The sequence below is a fragment of the Vicugna pacos genome, chromosome 21, assembly GCF_048564905.1.
Source record: "Vicugna pacos chromosome 21, VicPac4, whole genome shotgun sequence".
Lineage (NCBI taxonomy): Eukaryota > Metazoa > Chordata > Mammalia > Artiodactyla > Camelidae > Vicugna > Vicugna pacos.
The window spans coordinates 22,624,123-22,640,631 of record NC_133007.1 but is presented as its reverse complement, the minus strand read 5'-3'; the positions used below and the strand labels follow the sequence as shown (position 1 = coordinate 22,640,631).

Below are 16,509 nucleotides of genomic sequence, written 5' to 3'. Positions count from 1 at the left end.
TCATTCTAGTCCATTCTGTTCTATTTTATTTAAATAAATTAGGGAAGAGAGGAGCATCTGAGACATATTTTGACCAAGTACTCAATATTCAATATATATTCAAGTGAAGTTAATCCCTAAGCTTAGTATCAGACTATGTTTCTGAGATACTTAAAATCAAAATCTTATTTAAAACTTAATAACGCTGGAATTTTATTATTAAAAATTCAGTAATCATATTTAAACATCTGAGATTTCAGAGGAGAGACATTTCATCTTCATTGTAGCTGCTAAGTTGTTCTGTCACTAAAACACGTCTAGGATACTAGGTAGATGCTCACTTTTCAAGTGAGAAACTGAAATTGGTGGAGAAACAAAGTATCTTGTGGGTAATACTTCATTTTTCTCTAACATTTCCTTTCCTTAATATTCTTTATTAAATATGGATTCAAAATACTTTATCCTGGATATTGTCATATACGACTTTGGTGCAAAACTGAAATTATGCTGTAATTTGTGTATAAAATCTGAAAAGATTCATGGCTTAAATGGAATTAAGAAGTTAAAAATACAGTGTTTAAAAGTTGTTTTAAATATTATAAATATAAAACACTAGACAATTTTACAAAGATTAGAATTCTGGTGTCTAATTTCCATTATTCTGCTTTGTATATTTAAATTTTATAACTATTTATTGGCTTTATAAGGACATAATTGTTTTTTCTAAAACTATCTAGTAAACAATTCTCTCAATATTTATAGGAAATTTTGATTTATTTTTCTACTTAACTATTTAAAACTCTTAAACTTGCCCAGAAAATTCATAAATCTCATAATTATCATCAATTATTCTTGCATTTAACTCTTGCAATTATAACCAAATGCATACTTCAATCAATTGATAGAATTTTAACATGTAAACCATATAAAGCCATTTCAGTTTAAGTCAAAGATAGAATAATTAATTGTATTTGAATATTTTTTAAAAATTCAAATGACATGCTTTATTCAGATTACTCATGTTGTTGACTGATGAGAGAGAACCTATGCTATTACATAATCACTGCTCACCTACAAATTCAGATACGCAAAAGAAAGCATACAAAATTTTCAGCCATTGACTTTGCAAAGACTGAAAGCCAAAGTAGCAACCCAATAGCAGCTTTTGACTGAATGGCAAAAGCAAAGCAAAACTCTGATGTACTCTTGGTATAATCCACTAAACTTAAAGAAAAAATAGGGAGAGATGGATGCCACGAGGGAATGTTGCATGAGTGACATGCCAAGCTGGCTGAAATGGTAGGCGAGTACCTGAGAAGGAGGCTGCCTATTTTTCTTTTTTTCTCTTATTCTTAAATAGTAGTATGTGAATTGGCATTTTTTGATTACAAAAGCAATACTACTCTTTGAAAAAACGTTTCAAAAAATCATGAAGGAGAAAATCGAACCTTTGTTTTTCTGATGTTTACTATGGCCCCATGAATATATATAGTATTTCTCCTCTCCACTCTCTCCAGCCCCACCCCTACACCAAACCTCAGAAAGGAAAGAAAATATTTTAAAATTAGAATTATAAGCTTTAAAAAAAACGGAACATTTAGTTGACTAGAAATGATGAGGCATGTTGAGCCAACTATGAAGCATGAAATAGGGACTCCAAACAAATGTAATTAGATTGATAAAGTATCCCAGAAATACATGGGAGTGAAAAGGAGAGTCCAGACACAAAAGTTGGACAAAAAAGTTACTTCATACCCAGAGGCGGAGGAAAATGAGAATAATGATAAATGCCAGGAGAAATTAATAGCGGGTATTAAGCACAGAAGAAGTAGCCCTTCCCGTCACTTCCTGCTCCCAAGTAGGCGGTAGCAGAACAGTGTTGGTGGTTTCCAGACAAGAGCAGTGCTTGGAGAAAGCCATGACAGAGTCAACCAATAACAAAAACTGAGGGGAAAAACTCCCCCATAAATACAGGAGGAAGCAACTAGATACTAGAAGTGTTGAGTTAAAAAGCAGTAATGTTTTTTTTTAATAAAATAATTTATTATAAGAAAATTAAACTCATTTATCTTGTTCAGTGTGAAGCTATACATACTGGCTAGTACTAACCATAACTTAAAATAAATTTTAAAAATTTATATGAATTCTGTTCAATATAATCTCAGAATAGAGAATTCTGATGGAACACAGATTTAACATATGCATTATCTGTGGCTTATTTTCTAAAACTAAATCTAAGAATAGCATCACCTCCATAGTAAAAGGTAACAGATGACAACAAAAGAAGGCACAAGAGAATTCTGGAATCTGGAATAAGTTGTTACTGACTCCTGTGTGACTTAGCACATAAGAAAATGCTGATGTAGAATGCTCAGGAGGTGCTTGAGGCAGAGAAAACAACAATAACGCCAATTTATCACCCAGAATGTCAGAAGCATTCAGGAGACGGGGTAATAAGTACTTCCGAACGTAAACATATATAATTAACAAAATAGAGCTGCTTAAAAACTTTAAAGAGATGTTATACAATTAGAACACTTCCCCCATCTGAGCACAAGGCTGGAGGGTTTCTTTCTGGAGAGACGTATAGATATGAGGGGTAGAGTGGGTGGTGTGCTATAAGAATAATTTTTTAAAAGGTGAGAAAGAGGTAAAAGAACATCAGCAAATCTTACAGGACACTGACAATAAGGCTTACAGATCCCAGTCAGGAAACTGAAGGATTTTCCCCTGGGGATCATAGCATTTCAAGAACAAAGACTTAGATATGGATAGTTTAATGTCCTATGTTGAATAAGGAAGCTTACCTTAATAAAGCTAGCTTTATCACATTACCCAGCTTTATCACCCTAGTAAGCAAAGCGCACCATTCAACCCATCCCACCCCACCACACACATACACATCCAAACACAGAGTTTCTAAACAGCTTGCTAGTATGTCAATCATAGTTATGAATGGACTGACAAGGATCACCAAGCATCTGAGGAAAACCACTACCATGAAAAGAGACATCAACCTAATAAACAGATAACAAAATAATATGGAAGAAACAAGTAACAAAAGAATATAAAAGAATAACATACAGGGCAGGCAGTAGATTAAAATCTTTCAAAAAATAAATATTTAACATTTTCAGAAATATCACAAAAAACTGCATTGGTGAAATAAAAGGAGTGTTATATAAAAGGCATGTTCTTAGAAGAGATTTTACAAATTAAAAACACATTAGCTGAAGTGAAAAATTAAGTAAGAGAATGGCAAGAGAAATCTGATGATATGTCTGGAATAGCAGAACAAAAAGACAAATGGATGTGAAATAAGGGAATATATGAATATCGCAAGATAAATCAATACAGTGATTCACATGTGAATCACTATATTATACACCTGAAACTAATATAATATTGTGAATCAATTACACCTCAATAAAAAATAATAAAAATAAAAAATACTAAATACTAAAAATAAAAATACTAAAATATAATTGGTACAATCAAGAGCAAATGAGAACATTAACTTTCTCTTATCATAAAAGCCTAAATTTTATTCTGTTCAATCATGTTGTCTATGGCAGGTTCAAAAAAATAAAATATTGTTCTTTTTTCTAAATATATGGGCATTTGATTTCATTGATAAGAATAAAATTGCTATTGGTTCCTGTTTTTACTAGGAAAAAACAAAGAGCAAATGAGAAAAGGACCACCTAAATAAAACAACAAATGAAAAATGAAATAAGGACACAACTAGGGATACAAATAAAACTGTTAAAACTAAAAAACAGTATATAAACTTTAGATCAATAGATCTGAAAACAGATTAAATGTATAATTTTAATAAAATATAAATATTGGCCAGAGAATAATCAGAAAATGATTATATCAATAATCAAGAGCAAGAAAAATTTAGTCAAAATATACTTTCTATTCCCATTCAAGAGAGAGACATAAGACCAAACCTTTAAGAGAAAATGTGCACATTCTTTCAGGTCTTACAAAAAGAGGAGAATCTCTCCAACTCAAATCATGAAGCCATTAGCCTCAAAAACTTTATATCAAGCCAGAAATAAGCAGTTAAAAATACAAAAACACCAGTGTCACCTACAGATAGAAGCAAATATTCTAAACAAAATCTCAACAAAAAGAATTCATAGTTTAAAAAACCCCAGCATGTTCAATTTGGGTTTAGACTAGGAATGCTATGATGATTCAACATTAAAAGAATCTATCAGAATAATTTACTGTATTAACAGATTAAAGGATAAAATTCATATTATCTCAAAAGATGAAAAACATAAAACATTAGATATAAGTCCACCACCCACTTATTCATAAACATTCTTACCAAACTAAGACTAAAAAGGAATTTCCTTTACCTATGAGCATTTATCAGCAATCTGCACCAAACAGCACATATTATAACAAAACATCTGAGCATACCCGTCAGGAAAGTCACGAAAAAGACAAAAGTATATACACAAGGGTAAGTATAAAAGACAATGAAGATACATTTTGTTCGTAACTCTTTTTTTCTCCTAGCTGACTTAAAATACAACCACATAAAGCAATCGAAACAAAACTGTGTTGATGGACTTGTAAAAAAAAATGTATAATAATACAGGCACAAGGAGAGGTGAGAGAATGAAGCTATATTGGAGCAAAATCTTTGTACACTTTGCAAGTTAAATCGGTATTAGCAAGAACTAGAATTCTTTAAGGTAAAAATGAATTGTAATCTTCCTCAGAGTGACCACTAAGAAAATAACTAAAAAAAAAACTAGGGGAGAAAAAACAAGGGAATCAAAATGTTTCATTAGAAAAAGGCAGTAATTGGTGACTAGAGGGGAAAAAAGAATGCCATACAGTAACCACATTAAATAGGAGTAAGTTAGACAATCCAGTTAAGAGGCAGAGATTGGCCTGTATTAAACAGTATGATTTAATTATATGGTATTCACAAGAGACAGACTATAGATTCAAAGACACAAATAGGTTAACAGTAAAAAGATGGAGTAAGATATGCCATGCAAAGAGTAACCAAAAAATGGAATGGCTACATTAATATCAAACAAAATTATCTAAGACCAAAATTGTTACAAGAGAAGAAAAGGATATTTTATAGGGATAAAAGTTCAATCCACCAGGAAGACATAACAATTATAAATTGTACATGTACATAACAACAAAGCCCCAAAATACGTAAAGCAAAAACTGACAGATCTGAAAGGAGAAACAGACAATTCAATAACAATAATTGGAGACCTTATTACTCCATCTTCAATAATGAATAAAACAACTAGGCATAAGATAAACATGGAAACAAGCGACTTGAACAACACTACGAACTAACTAGAACAGACACTCAGAGAATATTCCACCTTATCAAAATGCATATTCTTCTCAAGTACACAAGGAACATTCCTCATGACAGACCATATGTTCGATTATTAAGAAAGCAATAAATTTAAAAGGACTGATTTCAAACAAAGTATATTCCACAAGTGAATGAAATTAATTAGGAATGTCTTACAAAAGGAAATTTGGGAAATTCACAAATATGTGGCTACCAACATGCTCCTAAATGATAACCACATCAAAGAAGAAATCATAAAGAAAATTAGAAAGTACTTCAAGATGAATAAAAATAAAAACACATCCCAAAATGTATGGAATACAGAAAAAGCAGTGCGGAAAGATAAATTTATAGATGTGAAAATATATATTAAAAAAGAAGAAAGTTCTCAAGTCATTAACCTAAGATTCCACCTCAAAAAACCTAGAAAAAGAAAAGCAAACTAAATCTAAAGTAAACAAGAGGGAAAAAAAGATTATAGGGGAAACAAACGATATAGATAATAGGAAACAATAGAAAATTTAATAAAACTTAATAAAATTTTATTAAATAAAAATTTAATAAAAGTTGGTTTAAACAACAAAGTTGATAAACCTTTATGCTAGACTGACCAAGAGAAAAAGAAGACAAAAAGAAAGAAGAGAGATTGCCAAAATCAGGAATTAAAGAGAAGGTAACACTGCTGATCTTACAGAAATTTTAAAAGATAAGAAAATTATATGAATAACTGTATGCCAAAAAATTAAATAGCTCAGATAAAATGGACAAGTTCTCATAAAGACACAAACTATCAAAACTGACTTAAGAAAGAAAAGAAAATCTGAATAGACCTACAACAAGTATAGACCGCACTGGTAATGAAAAAATTTCCCGTAAAGAAAGCCCAGGACCAGACAGCTTCACTGGTGAAGTCTATGAAACATTAAAGAATTAATACCAACCCTTTACAAACTCTTCCAAAAGATACAAGAGGAGGAAATACTTTTCAACTCATTCTATGAGGCTAGTATTATCTTGATATCAAAACCAGACAATAACATCACAAGGGAAAAAAAACTATAGACCAATATTCCTTTTGAATATAGATGCAAAAATCCTCAACATAATGAAGTTTGGCCACAATTCCATTCCTAGGCATATACGTAAAAGAAATGAAAACAAATGCCCATACAAAAACTTGTAGATTAATGTCCACAGCAACATTATATCCACAAGAGCTAAAAGTGCAAATAACCTAAATTTCAGTTAATTGGTGAATAGATAAACAAATGTAGTATATCAATATATTGGAAAATTATTTAGCCATAAAAGGAAAGAAATACTGATACATATTACCACATAGATGAACCCTAAAAACATTACGCTATGCAAAAGAAGCTAAACACAACATAAAATAGTGTATGATTCCATTTACATAAAATGTCCAGAATGGGTAAATCCATAGAGAAAGAAAGTAGTTTAGTGTTTGTGAGTGTCTGGGAAAGGGGAGAAATGGAGAGTGGTTGCTAATGGCTACGGTAGGGTATCTTTTGGGGTAATGAAAATGTTCTGAAATTAGTGGTGACAGTTGCACAACTCTGTGAGCTTCCCAAAAACTACTAAACTGCACACTTTAAAAGAGTGAATTTTATGTTCTGTGAATTATAGCTCAATAGAGCTGTTATATAAAAATATCCATTGACAGCAATAACAAAACACCTGAGCACCTTACAAAAATACAACAAAAATAGACAAGCTCCTTCTGGAGAATATTATGTCACTTTACTGAGGGACATAAAGGAATAACTGCATAAATGAAGCCACAGCCACTGATGAGAACATTTAAGGATGCAAAGATGTCAATTCTTCCCATGCAGATTCTTCAATCTACAAAGTCAATGCACTCCCAATAACGATCCCAGTAAGATGTAGCATGCATACCAAAAAACTAATTCTAAAAATAGTTCACTCCTTTATTTAACAAATATTCATCCAGTGCTTATACTGAGTTTCTTTTATTAAAGCTCCTAGTGGTACAGCAATCAAAATGATAAACAGTATCACTGCTTTCATGGGGCTTATATTTAGTAATGTGCTAGAATAGACAAGATTATTTTACAAAAATTACAATGGATTTCTTGATCTAGCAGATATCCAGATATAATAAATCTATACTAATTAAAACAGCATAAAACTGGCATAAAAATAGCCCAAACAGATCCATATAAAGGAACAGAATCCAAAAACAGATGTGTGCACGTATATTAATTTGGCATATGAAAAAGAAGAAAAGATTATGATTGCACAGATACCACCTAGATATGTGCAAATATAAAGCACTTTGTCTTCAGGGTTTTTTTTTTTTTCACTTTTTTATTACTCAAAAACACTTCACTTTTTGAAACGGAGCTTTCTGACCCTATGCTTGTGCTTTCAACACTTTCACAATGATTTTCTGTTCCTCATTAAAGAAAGCGTGCTCGATCCTGTCACGGACACATCCAGCACACATGGAACCACCATAAGCCCAGCTGACATGTTTTTTCGTTTTAGACAATTTCATAAGAACTTTAGGTCTCACAGCATGAACTGCTCCAAGTCGGCCAGGGCACATGCCGCATGTGCATTTTGGTGCTTTCTCAATTTTTTTGGTATAAAGGTAAACAATTCTATTATCAGGGGTCTGGGACAGCCTAGTTTTGTTAGAGGCTGTATTGTAGGACAGCCTGCCACAGAATGTCAAACGCTGGACCATTCTGAATGCGTCTAGATACCGCCCCGGAAGACTCCTCAGATTTATTTTTAACTTTACTTCTTGGCTCTGAACTCCAGTGCGATTATAGAGCCAACGACTGTTCAAAACAACAACAAAACCCCATCCAGTCGTTTCTCTCCTTGTTTGATATTATCAGGCCAAAGAAAGGGTCTCACTTGATTCTCAACTGATGCTATGAAGCACAACACAGGCTCTAATTTGCTGGTTGGCATCTAGGAAAAAGAGAAAATCAACAGGAAGACAAATTTTGGAAAGCCCATCTCTCACCCACATATGGAACACTAATGGGTGATGAGTCCCTCTTAGGGCCTCTTGACCCCTGCTCTACATCTCATTTCTTTCCTCCCCTCCCCAACTCAGGCATTTTCTGAAGCCCCTTCCAGTGGATTACAGAAATGCTCAAAGAGACAAAGACACCTGTTCCTCATTGGCTCCTTTGCCCACTGCTCCCAAGAAGTGCTGCTCCCCGACTCTCACTTCTAGTTCTTTTCCTTATTCTAAAGCCTGTGTGTTCAGGGCAGGGAGGGGAGCATCAGCAAATACAGCTCACCGCAGGCAGACAAGGTCTTACACACTAACGCGGACGTGCTCAAAGAGTGGTCAGGGGATTCCTTTCAGAGGATCTGTCAGGTCAAAACTATTTTCATGATAATACTGACGTTTATTACTTTTTCCACTCATTTCCTCCTCTGAGAGTTTTCCAGAGACTACATAATATGTGATACGGCATCAGTTTATACACAGAAGCACACATGAGAATCCAGATATCTTCTACTAAGCCAGATGTTAAAAAGATTTGGAAAAAATGTAAATCAGGGCCATTCTTCTAAACATTTTTTGTTGCTTATACTTGTTCGTAGTTATATGTTATTAGGTTAGCATGTAATAGGTTTATTGTTATTCTCAAATGAGTTAATTAAAAAACATTTTAACTTTTATCAGTTTTAACTTCTACTACAGTAAAATAACATAAACAAAAGCTCTTAGGTTCTTCAATAGTTTTTAAAGGGTTTCTTGATCAAAAAGTTTAGGATGGCACCAGCCTTTTAAAGAGCCAGCTTAACCACATCCACATAAACAGGTAATGAAGCCCTCAATAAACCTCACTTGAATAAATGAGTGAATTAAAGAACTGGTATACTAGGTTTCAAAGGATACAAGTATAATTTGAATTAGATTTATGAGCATATAATTTTCAACATAGTGCTTGTTACACAGGAAATATGTAAAGCATGAATGTTTTCTTCCTTGATATCAGAACAAGACCCACCAGGTTCAGAACTGGGAATTTAACATCATAGCTCCTATATGTGTGAGCTCTGATTAGGAAGACATCCTGGGATGCTGGTAGGGTGAGTAACAATGCCCTTCACCTCGATGCACTTGAATTTGTACCTCTAACTCTTGGTAGAGATTGGGATGGTTCTGGTTCACAGGACCCAGAGAGGCTGGCTCTGGCTTGAATTCCCGTGTTGGGTCCCACATTGGTAATAACTCCCAAACTTATAAATTTTAAACACCAGACCTGAGTTAGGAAAACTAGAGGTATTCTAGTAGATCATAGCAGTCAGTGACTTCAGCCCTTCAGACAATCCAGGACTGAGTAACGACTCTGGGAAAGAAACTGGCACCTTTTTGTCTCCAGGCTTCTTCCCATCCCTACGGTCAGAACTGCACCAAAGGATTCTGCGGGTTGTATAGTGCATGACAGTGCCACATCTAAGGGAGCACCATTCGCATCTTGGACATCACAGGTTTATGATCATTTCCCAGGAGAGGCAACAGACTAATTATGGTAAATTTTGACAGAAATGTCTAGGAGAGGGGACGCTTTTTTCTAAAATATACAAAAGCACCCTATAGGCTAGCAGTGGTCCTGCCTCCACTATTCACTGAAGGCCCTAATTTTGCTAAAGAAGTTTCTGCTTCTTGTAAGTTGATTCAATACAAAGAGCAGGAGACAATGATGGAGTAACTAGATTCAAATCCTGACTCTGCAGCTGGCCAGTTTTACATGCCTGGGCAAATCAATTCCAATGTATACCTTAGCTTCTTCACTTACAAAACAGGGTGCAGGCCATGAGGTAGCACTAGGGAGGGGAAAGAGCATGTAGGCAAGGCTCAGCCCAGCTTTCATGGGGTGGGGGTAAAAGGCAGACCAGTAAAAGAGAAACCAGTGCACTTATACCGAAGTTTGAAAACAAATAAAAACATGATGGACAATTGCATAAGGTCAATTAAATTAACAAATTTCATCTTCCCTTTGGAAGGTCCCCTGGCCTCAAAGCAGAATAAAATTTCTGGAGCATCTTCTAACGTGTCTAATATGAATCTTCACTTTTTTGTGCTATTTGGAAGAAATAAGAATGGAATAGACTCCCAGGGCCTTTTACCTGGTTTCACGGGAATATGACTGGCGATCTAAGACGAGACGTCACCTGAGATGACATTCCAGAAGCAGACGCCACAGGAGTCTCCTGGTGTTGTGGAGGAGTGAGTACGTGAAGAGACGCTGTCACAGTCTGGACGCACTGAGAGCTGAGTAGCATCTTTACCATGGCTTTGTGAAGAGCAACTCTGACCTTCTTGTTCCTGAGCTGAACATGACAGGATGCACCATGGGTCACTGAGATGAGGCTGTCCTGCCCCCAGGGAACTCTGGGATTTAGGTCTGAGGTGGATGATGGAGGCACAGCCATAGTGGATGATGACCACTGTGCAGTGGGAGATGCAGGTGGCAAAGGCCGCCTTCTGATCCTCTAGGTGGAAAAACCCTTAAGATTCCAATGCAACCTTAAGATTATGAAGAAATCTTACATATGGGGCAGAAGATGGAACAAAGGAGATGAAGATCAGGCCCATGGGTAGAACAAGGCCACAAATGCTGACAACAAATTGATAATATCACTGGCAGTCTGTGTGGGCCAGCTCCAGCAGATGCCTCCCATCACAGAAGGGAGAGATGTCAAAGGTATCACAGAAAGGGAGGCCAAATACAGATGTTACCTGTACAATGGTCATTTCCAAGGCAACTCTCAGTGACCCAGATGCTAACTGGCAAAGACCTCCTACCTATGATGGCTGTGATGGTGAATTTTATGTGTCAACTTAACTGGGCTAAGGGTTGTCTAGAGAGCTAACTGGTAAAATATTAATTCCAGGCATGTCTTTGAAGATGTCCTCAGAAGAGATTAGCAATTATATCAGTAGACCAAGTAAAGACGATCACCCTTACCAGTGTGGGCTGGCATCACCCAATCCACTGAGAGCCTGAATAGAACACACAGAGCCAGAGGAAGGGCAAACTCTCTCTGAGCTGAGACATCCATCTTCTCCTGCTCTCAGACATCAGTGCTCCTGGTTCTTGGGCTTTTGGACTCAGACTAGAATTTACACTATCTGCCCCCTGATTCTCAGGCCCTCAGACTCAGACTCAATGACATGACCAGCTTTCCTGGTTCTTTAGCTTCCAGATGGCAGATTATGGGACTTCTGGCCTTCATAACCACATGAATCAATCCCTATAATAAATCTCTTATATGTACCAACATATATCCTCCTGGTTCTGTTTCTTTGGAGAACTCTAATACAATGACTGAACACCATAGAGGGGTTGCAGGTGGCCACACAGTGTTCATATTACACGGCCATGAGCAGGAAACAGTTGTTGGTTGCCCAGGTGAAATGGAAGAAGAGCTGAATGCCACAGTTTTGAATGACAATGGGCTGTAAGGACTCAGGAGAGCAGACAGAATGCAGGCAATAACAGCCAGAGTGTAGCAGGTCTCAGAGATGGACGGCATGCTAAGAAGTACAATGGAGTATGGAGGTGATGACCCAAGTGAATAATAGTCGCAGTGATGACACTGCCAGAGAGTCAGTAGGTACAAAATCAGAAGGATCCCCCCACCCCCACCAAAAAGGTTAAGCTTTGTCACCACCCAGAGCTAGAGAAATCAGTAACATCAGTGGAGTCTGGCCTTAACACTGAGAGTCTGGATCTAAATGAGCTGGACAAAGGAAAGGGAGGCATGAGGCTCTAACTACACAACAGACTATGCAGTGCTTTGAGCAGCACTCTTGAACAATGTCTCATGTTCAGGAGTCATCAGTGCTTTTCTACTGGCCAAAAACTCAGCATCCTTGGGAACAAATTAAGAAGGTTATTATGATTTACTGCAATTAGGGCAGGGGATGGAGGGAGGGAATGTTTCAACATAAAATGAACAACAGAATTATGAAAACAACTCACCTTACCTGATCATTAAAGAAGCGGGTTCAGGTCAAAGAGGAAGCAAGTGTTGAGTGAGCCTGGCACTTCAACTTCTTTTATACTCTACTCATCCCTGATCTGGGTCTTTGATGACACAATGAGGCGGCGGCAACACAGTGAAGAATGGTGACTATCTGGGATCAATCCATTCATCTCTGTCAACATGACTGCCAACATAGAGTAAATGCCTTGGGAATGTCCTAGAACAGTATCCTGAGTCCTGGACTTTCCTTTTCTCAGCCCTCCTTCTTTGTGTAGAGAAGATGATTAATACATAGCCAGGTCAGGCAGTCTACCCAAGCAAGAGAAATAAAAGCAAGAATAAACAAATAGGACCTAAAGAAACTTACAAGCTCCTGCACAGCAAAGGAAACCATAAGTGAAATAAAAAGACAACCTATGGAATGGGAGAAAATTTTTGCAACTGAAACCAACAAAGGCTTGATCTCCAAAATATATAAGCAGCTCATATGACTTAATAAGAATAAAACAAACAACCCAATCCAAAAATGGGCAAAAGACCTAAACAAGCAATTCTCCAAGGAAGAAATATAAATGATCAATAGGCACATGAAAAAATGCTCAGTATCACTAAGTATCAGAGAAATGCAAATCAAAACTACAATGAGGTATCATCTCACACCAGTAAGAATGGCCATCATTCAAAAATCCATAAATGACAAATGCTGGAGAGGCTGTGGAGAAAAGGGAACCCTCCTACACTGCTGGTGGGAATAAACTTTGGTACAGCCACTGTGGAAATAGTATGGAGATTCCTCCAAAGACTAGGAATAGACTTACCATATGACCCAGGAATCCAGCTCCTGGGCATATATCCAGAAGGAACCCTAATTCAACATGGCACCTGCACCCCAATGTTCACAGCAGCACTATTTACAATAGCCAAGATATGGAAACAGCCTAAATGTCCATCAACAGATGACTGGATAAAGAAGAGGTGGTAGATTTATACAATGGAATACTATTCAGTCATAAAACCTGACAACATAATGCCATTTGCAACAACATGGATGTTCCTGGAGAATGTCATCCTAAGTAAAATAAGCCAGAAAGAGAAAGAAAAATACCATATAAGATTGCTCATATGTGAAATCTAAAACAAAACAAAACAAAACATAAATACAGAACAGAAACAGACTCATAGACATAGAATACGAACTTGTGGTTGCCAAGAGGGCAGGGGTTGGGAAGGGATAGACTAGGATTTCAAAATGTAGAATAGATAAACAAGACTATATTGTATAGCACAGGGAAATATATACAAGATCTTATGGGAGCTCACAGCAAAAAAAATGTGACAATGAATGTATGTATGTTCATGTATAACTGAAAAATTGTGCTGTGCACTGGAATTTGACACAACATTGTACAATGACTATAACTCAATAAAAAAATGTTAAAAAAATACATAGCCAGGCCATTCAGGCTACCATACTGACCATGTTTCCAGAAATGAAGGTCAATATCCCTTTTGAAGTAAATTTTGATATATTTTTCTTGATCTATACAGTATCCTCCCTAGAATACTGTATAGTATTCTATATATGGTGTTAATAAATGATGTTGACTTTCTCTAAATCTCTTCCTAATATAAAATTTCTTGATGAGAAGATATACATAGAAGTGAGTGAGTTATTTTTCAAGGATTCTTTTTCTACCCCTAAGCCCGTACTTCATAACAAAGGCTGATAATGTAATTATTGGGGCTAAAGTCTTCAGGGACTATCACTTCATGCTCGCTCTGTGCTTCTTTCCTGTTTCCTTCAAAGATGTTCAGTATGGACATTATCTCATTTGCTTTCAAGTCTTACAGGCAAGAATCAGTACACCCTCTGGGACACAGATCATCACCTTCTTTGCCTTCCTGTCACCAAGCCATGGTTAATACCATGGCATGGGCACCTGCAACCCACTCTTACTCAATTCAAGAACTGGGAGACCTGTGTCCTGCTGGCCTCCTCAGTGTGTACCATAGATGCTTCTATCCCTGGGTCAGGCTATGGCCATTCTCTAGCTAACCTTTTGCGATCATTTTCTCTGTTATGTCTAAGTCATGTGGGATCTGTTGTCTGCTGGTCCAATCACTAATCCTGTCACTGACAGTCTTTGGACTACTATCCTTCCCACTGTCCTCTTTGCCTCTTATATTTTCATTATTTCTGCTATTCTCAGGATAGCATTAGCTGAGGACCTGAAGAAGACATTGCCTCTGTATTTCTCACCTCGCCATGGTGATCATTTGGTAAAGTGGTACCTTTATAGCTTACTTCAAACATGACAGTGAGATCAACAAAGGTTACAATTACTTGATCTCAGTGACCAAATTTAATCAGAGTCTGTAACACTTAAAAATAAAGATGTCAAGAATGCCTTGACATAAGTTGACATAAGCTTTTCCCCAGGATTACTGAAAGCATATTAAAATCTCTTCTCAAATAGTTTTGCAAATTTTTCAGACAGAAATATGATAAGTAAAGCCACTGGTGACATGCCATGCAACACAATGAGGGGCTAGCATAAAAGTGCAATTCAAGTATGGACCTCATTAGAAAAAACACATTTCTTACACCCTCAGCCTATTGTTAATGTTACAAGTATATAGATTACTCAATAGGTCTCTAAATTGATGCCCACTGATTCTAGCCCTTGAGATTTTTATAAGACATATGGTCTGTAGCATAAAATTCAAGCCTAAAGTGTTTCATTTACACCACTGAAGCATAAACTATAATAAAAGTTATAGTTAACTAGATTGAGAATTTAAGTTGGATGCTTAAAAGGGGATTTACTCGAAAGGATATTTGTCAAAAAACACCTGATTGGGGAGCATGGAACTCAGCATACCATCTTAACAAGTAAAAGCCTGAATAGGCAGAAAAGGCAACAGTTCTTCAATCCACAAGAAAGGTGAGGACACAGGGCAAACTACTGCCCCTAACACTGGAGAGACAGGCAGGCAAATACAAAGAGTCACAGTTTACTGGAACAGAGATTCATGAGTGAAACCACCCTGGGAACCAGCGCTGGGGTAGGAATTGAAAGGTGAATGATCACTTTTGTTATCAAAATTTAATCTAAATAAAAACATACGATTATACTCTATTTTATGTAATTACTACAAATGGTACTCTTTATTTAATATTTTTGTATGGGCTCAAGCTATTGTCCTGTGTCACTTCGATTCAGCCTGAAGAGCTTCCTTTTGTACTCTTGTAAGGCAGGCCTGCTAGCAAAGAATACTCTTGAGTCTTTGATTACCTGGGAATGTCTAGATATCACCTTCATGTTTGAACAAAAGTTTTGTTAAATACAGAATTCTTGATCTTAAGACCTTGGGCATTATTCTTTGAAAGCTTCAGACTGTGTTTAAGAGGAAGCTATAGATCATTTCCTACAGACGACTGAGAGCTCCACGGTGACTTACATTCCTTTTCCTGAAGTCATTTCTCATGTTTGGGATATTCCCCCAGCAGTTTAAACGTGTCCCACTGACTCTGGACTCTGCTATCTGGTGAGAAGTCAGCTGTTCATCTTATCCTTGGATGGGATGAGTTGTTTGTCTCTTGTTGATTTCTTGATTTTTCTCTTTGCCTTTGGCATTTAACAATCTGACTGCAGTGTTTCTGTATGTGGCTTTCTTTGTGTCTGTCTTTCTTGGATGGACAGATTAATGTTTTTCAAGTTTCGAAGCCAGACTGGCTACTGAATCCACAGTGGAAACTGAGGATGGAAGAAACAAGCAATTATCTTTTCTTAGGAGAACTCAGTCTGCACTAGATCTCCAACCTCAACTCCAGCTCTTTTCTCCATCTGCACAGCATATTCTCTCCAGATAGGATCCAGACCATCGGATTTACTGAGGAAGAAACGGCGCATCAGGGTAGCAAGTCAACTCTAGTCTCTGACTTGTGGGCCTGAACTGGTGCAGCTGGAATCCTTCCCCTCTTCCAAAGAATAATTCAGTGACTTAGAAAACACTGAGTTAAACAGAAGGGCATTAAAGTTTACTTGCCTATTGCTTCCCAGCTCTTCTAGAATTCATGGAATTTAATCACAACCACAAACATAAACTGCATTCCTCCTCTCTCCTCTTCTACAAATGACCCTGCTTGTATCTAAGAAATTTAAAGC

General features: G+C 36.6%; 2 protein-coding genes and 1 pseudogene across 6 annotated transcripts in view; all 3 read right to left on the bottom strand.

Annotated features, from left to right (window-relative positions):
• Positions 1–16,509, bottom strand: part of LOC102538295 (olfactory receptor 10J1-like) — a 240,045-nt gene that overhangs the window by 80,789 nt on the left and 142,747 nt on the right. The window lies entirely within an intron of this gene.
• Positions 7,728–8,063, bottom strand: LOC102540535 (large ribosomal subunit protein eL34-like). Its single transcript, XM_072945893.1, has one exon. The coding sequence runs from the start codon at positions 8,061–8,063 to the stop codon at positions 7,728–7,730; it is 336 nt and encodes a 111-aa protein (XP_072801994.1).
• Positions 10,506–11,958, bottom strand: LOC140688161 (olfactory receptor 10J3-like; annotated as a pseudogene).

Coding starts and splice junctions, on each gene's coding strand:
- LOC102540535 (XM_072945893.1), bottom strand. CDS start 8,063: ATGGTCCAGCGTTTGACATTCTGTGGCAGGCTGTCCTACAATACAGCC.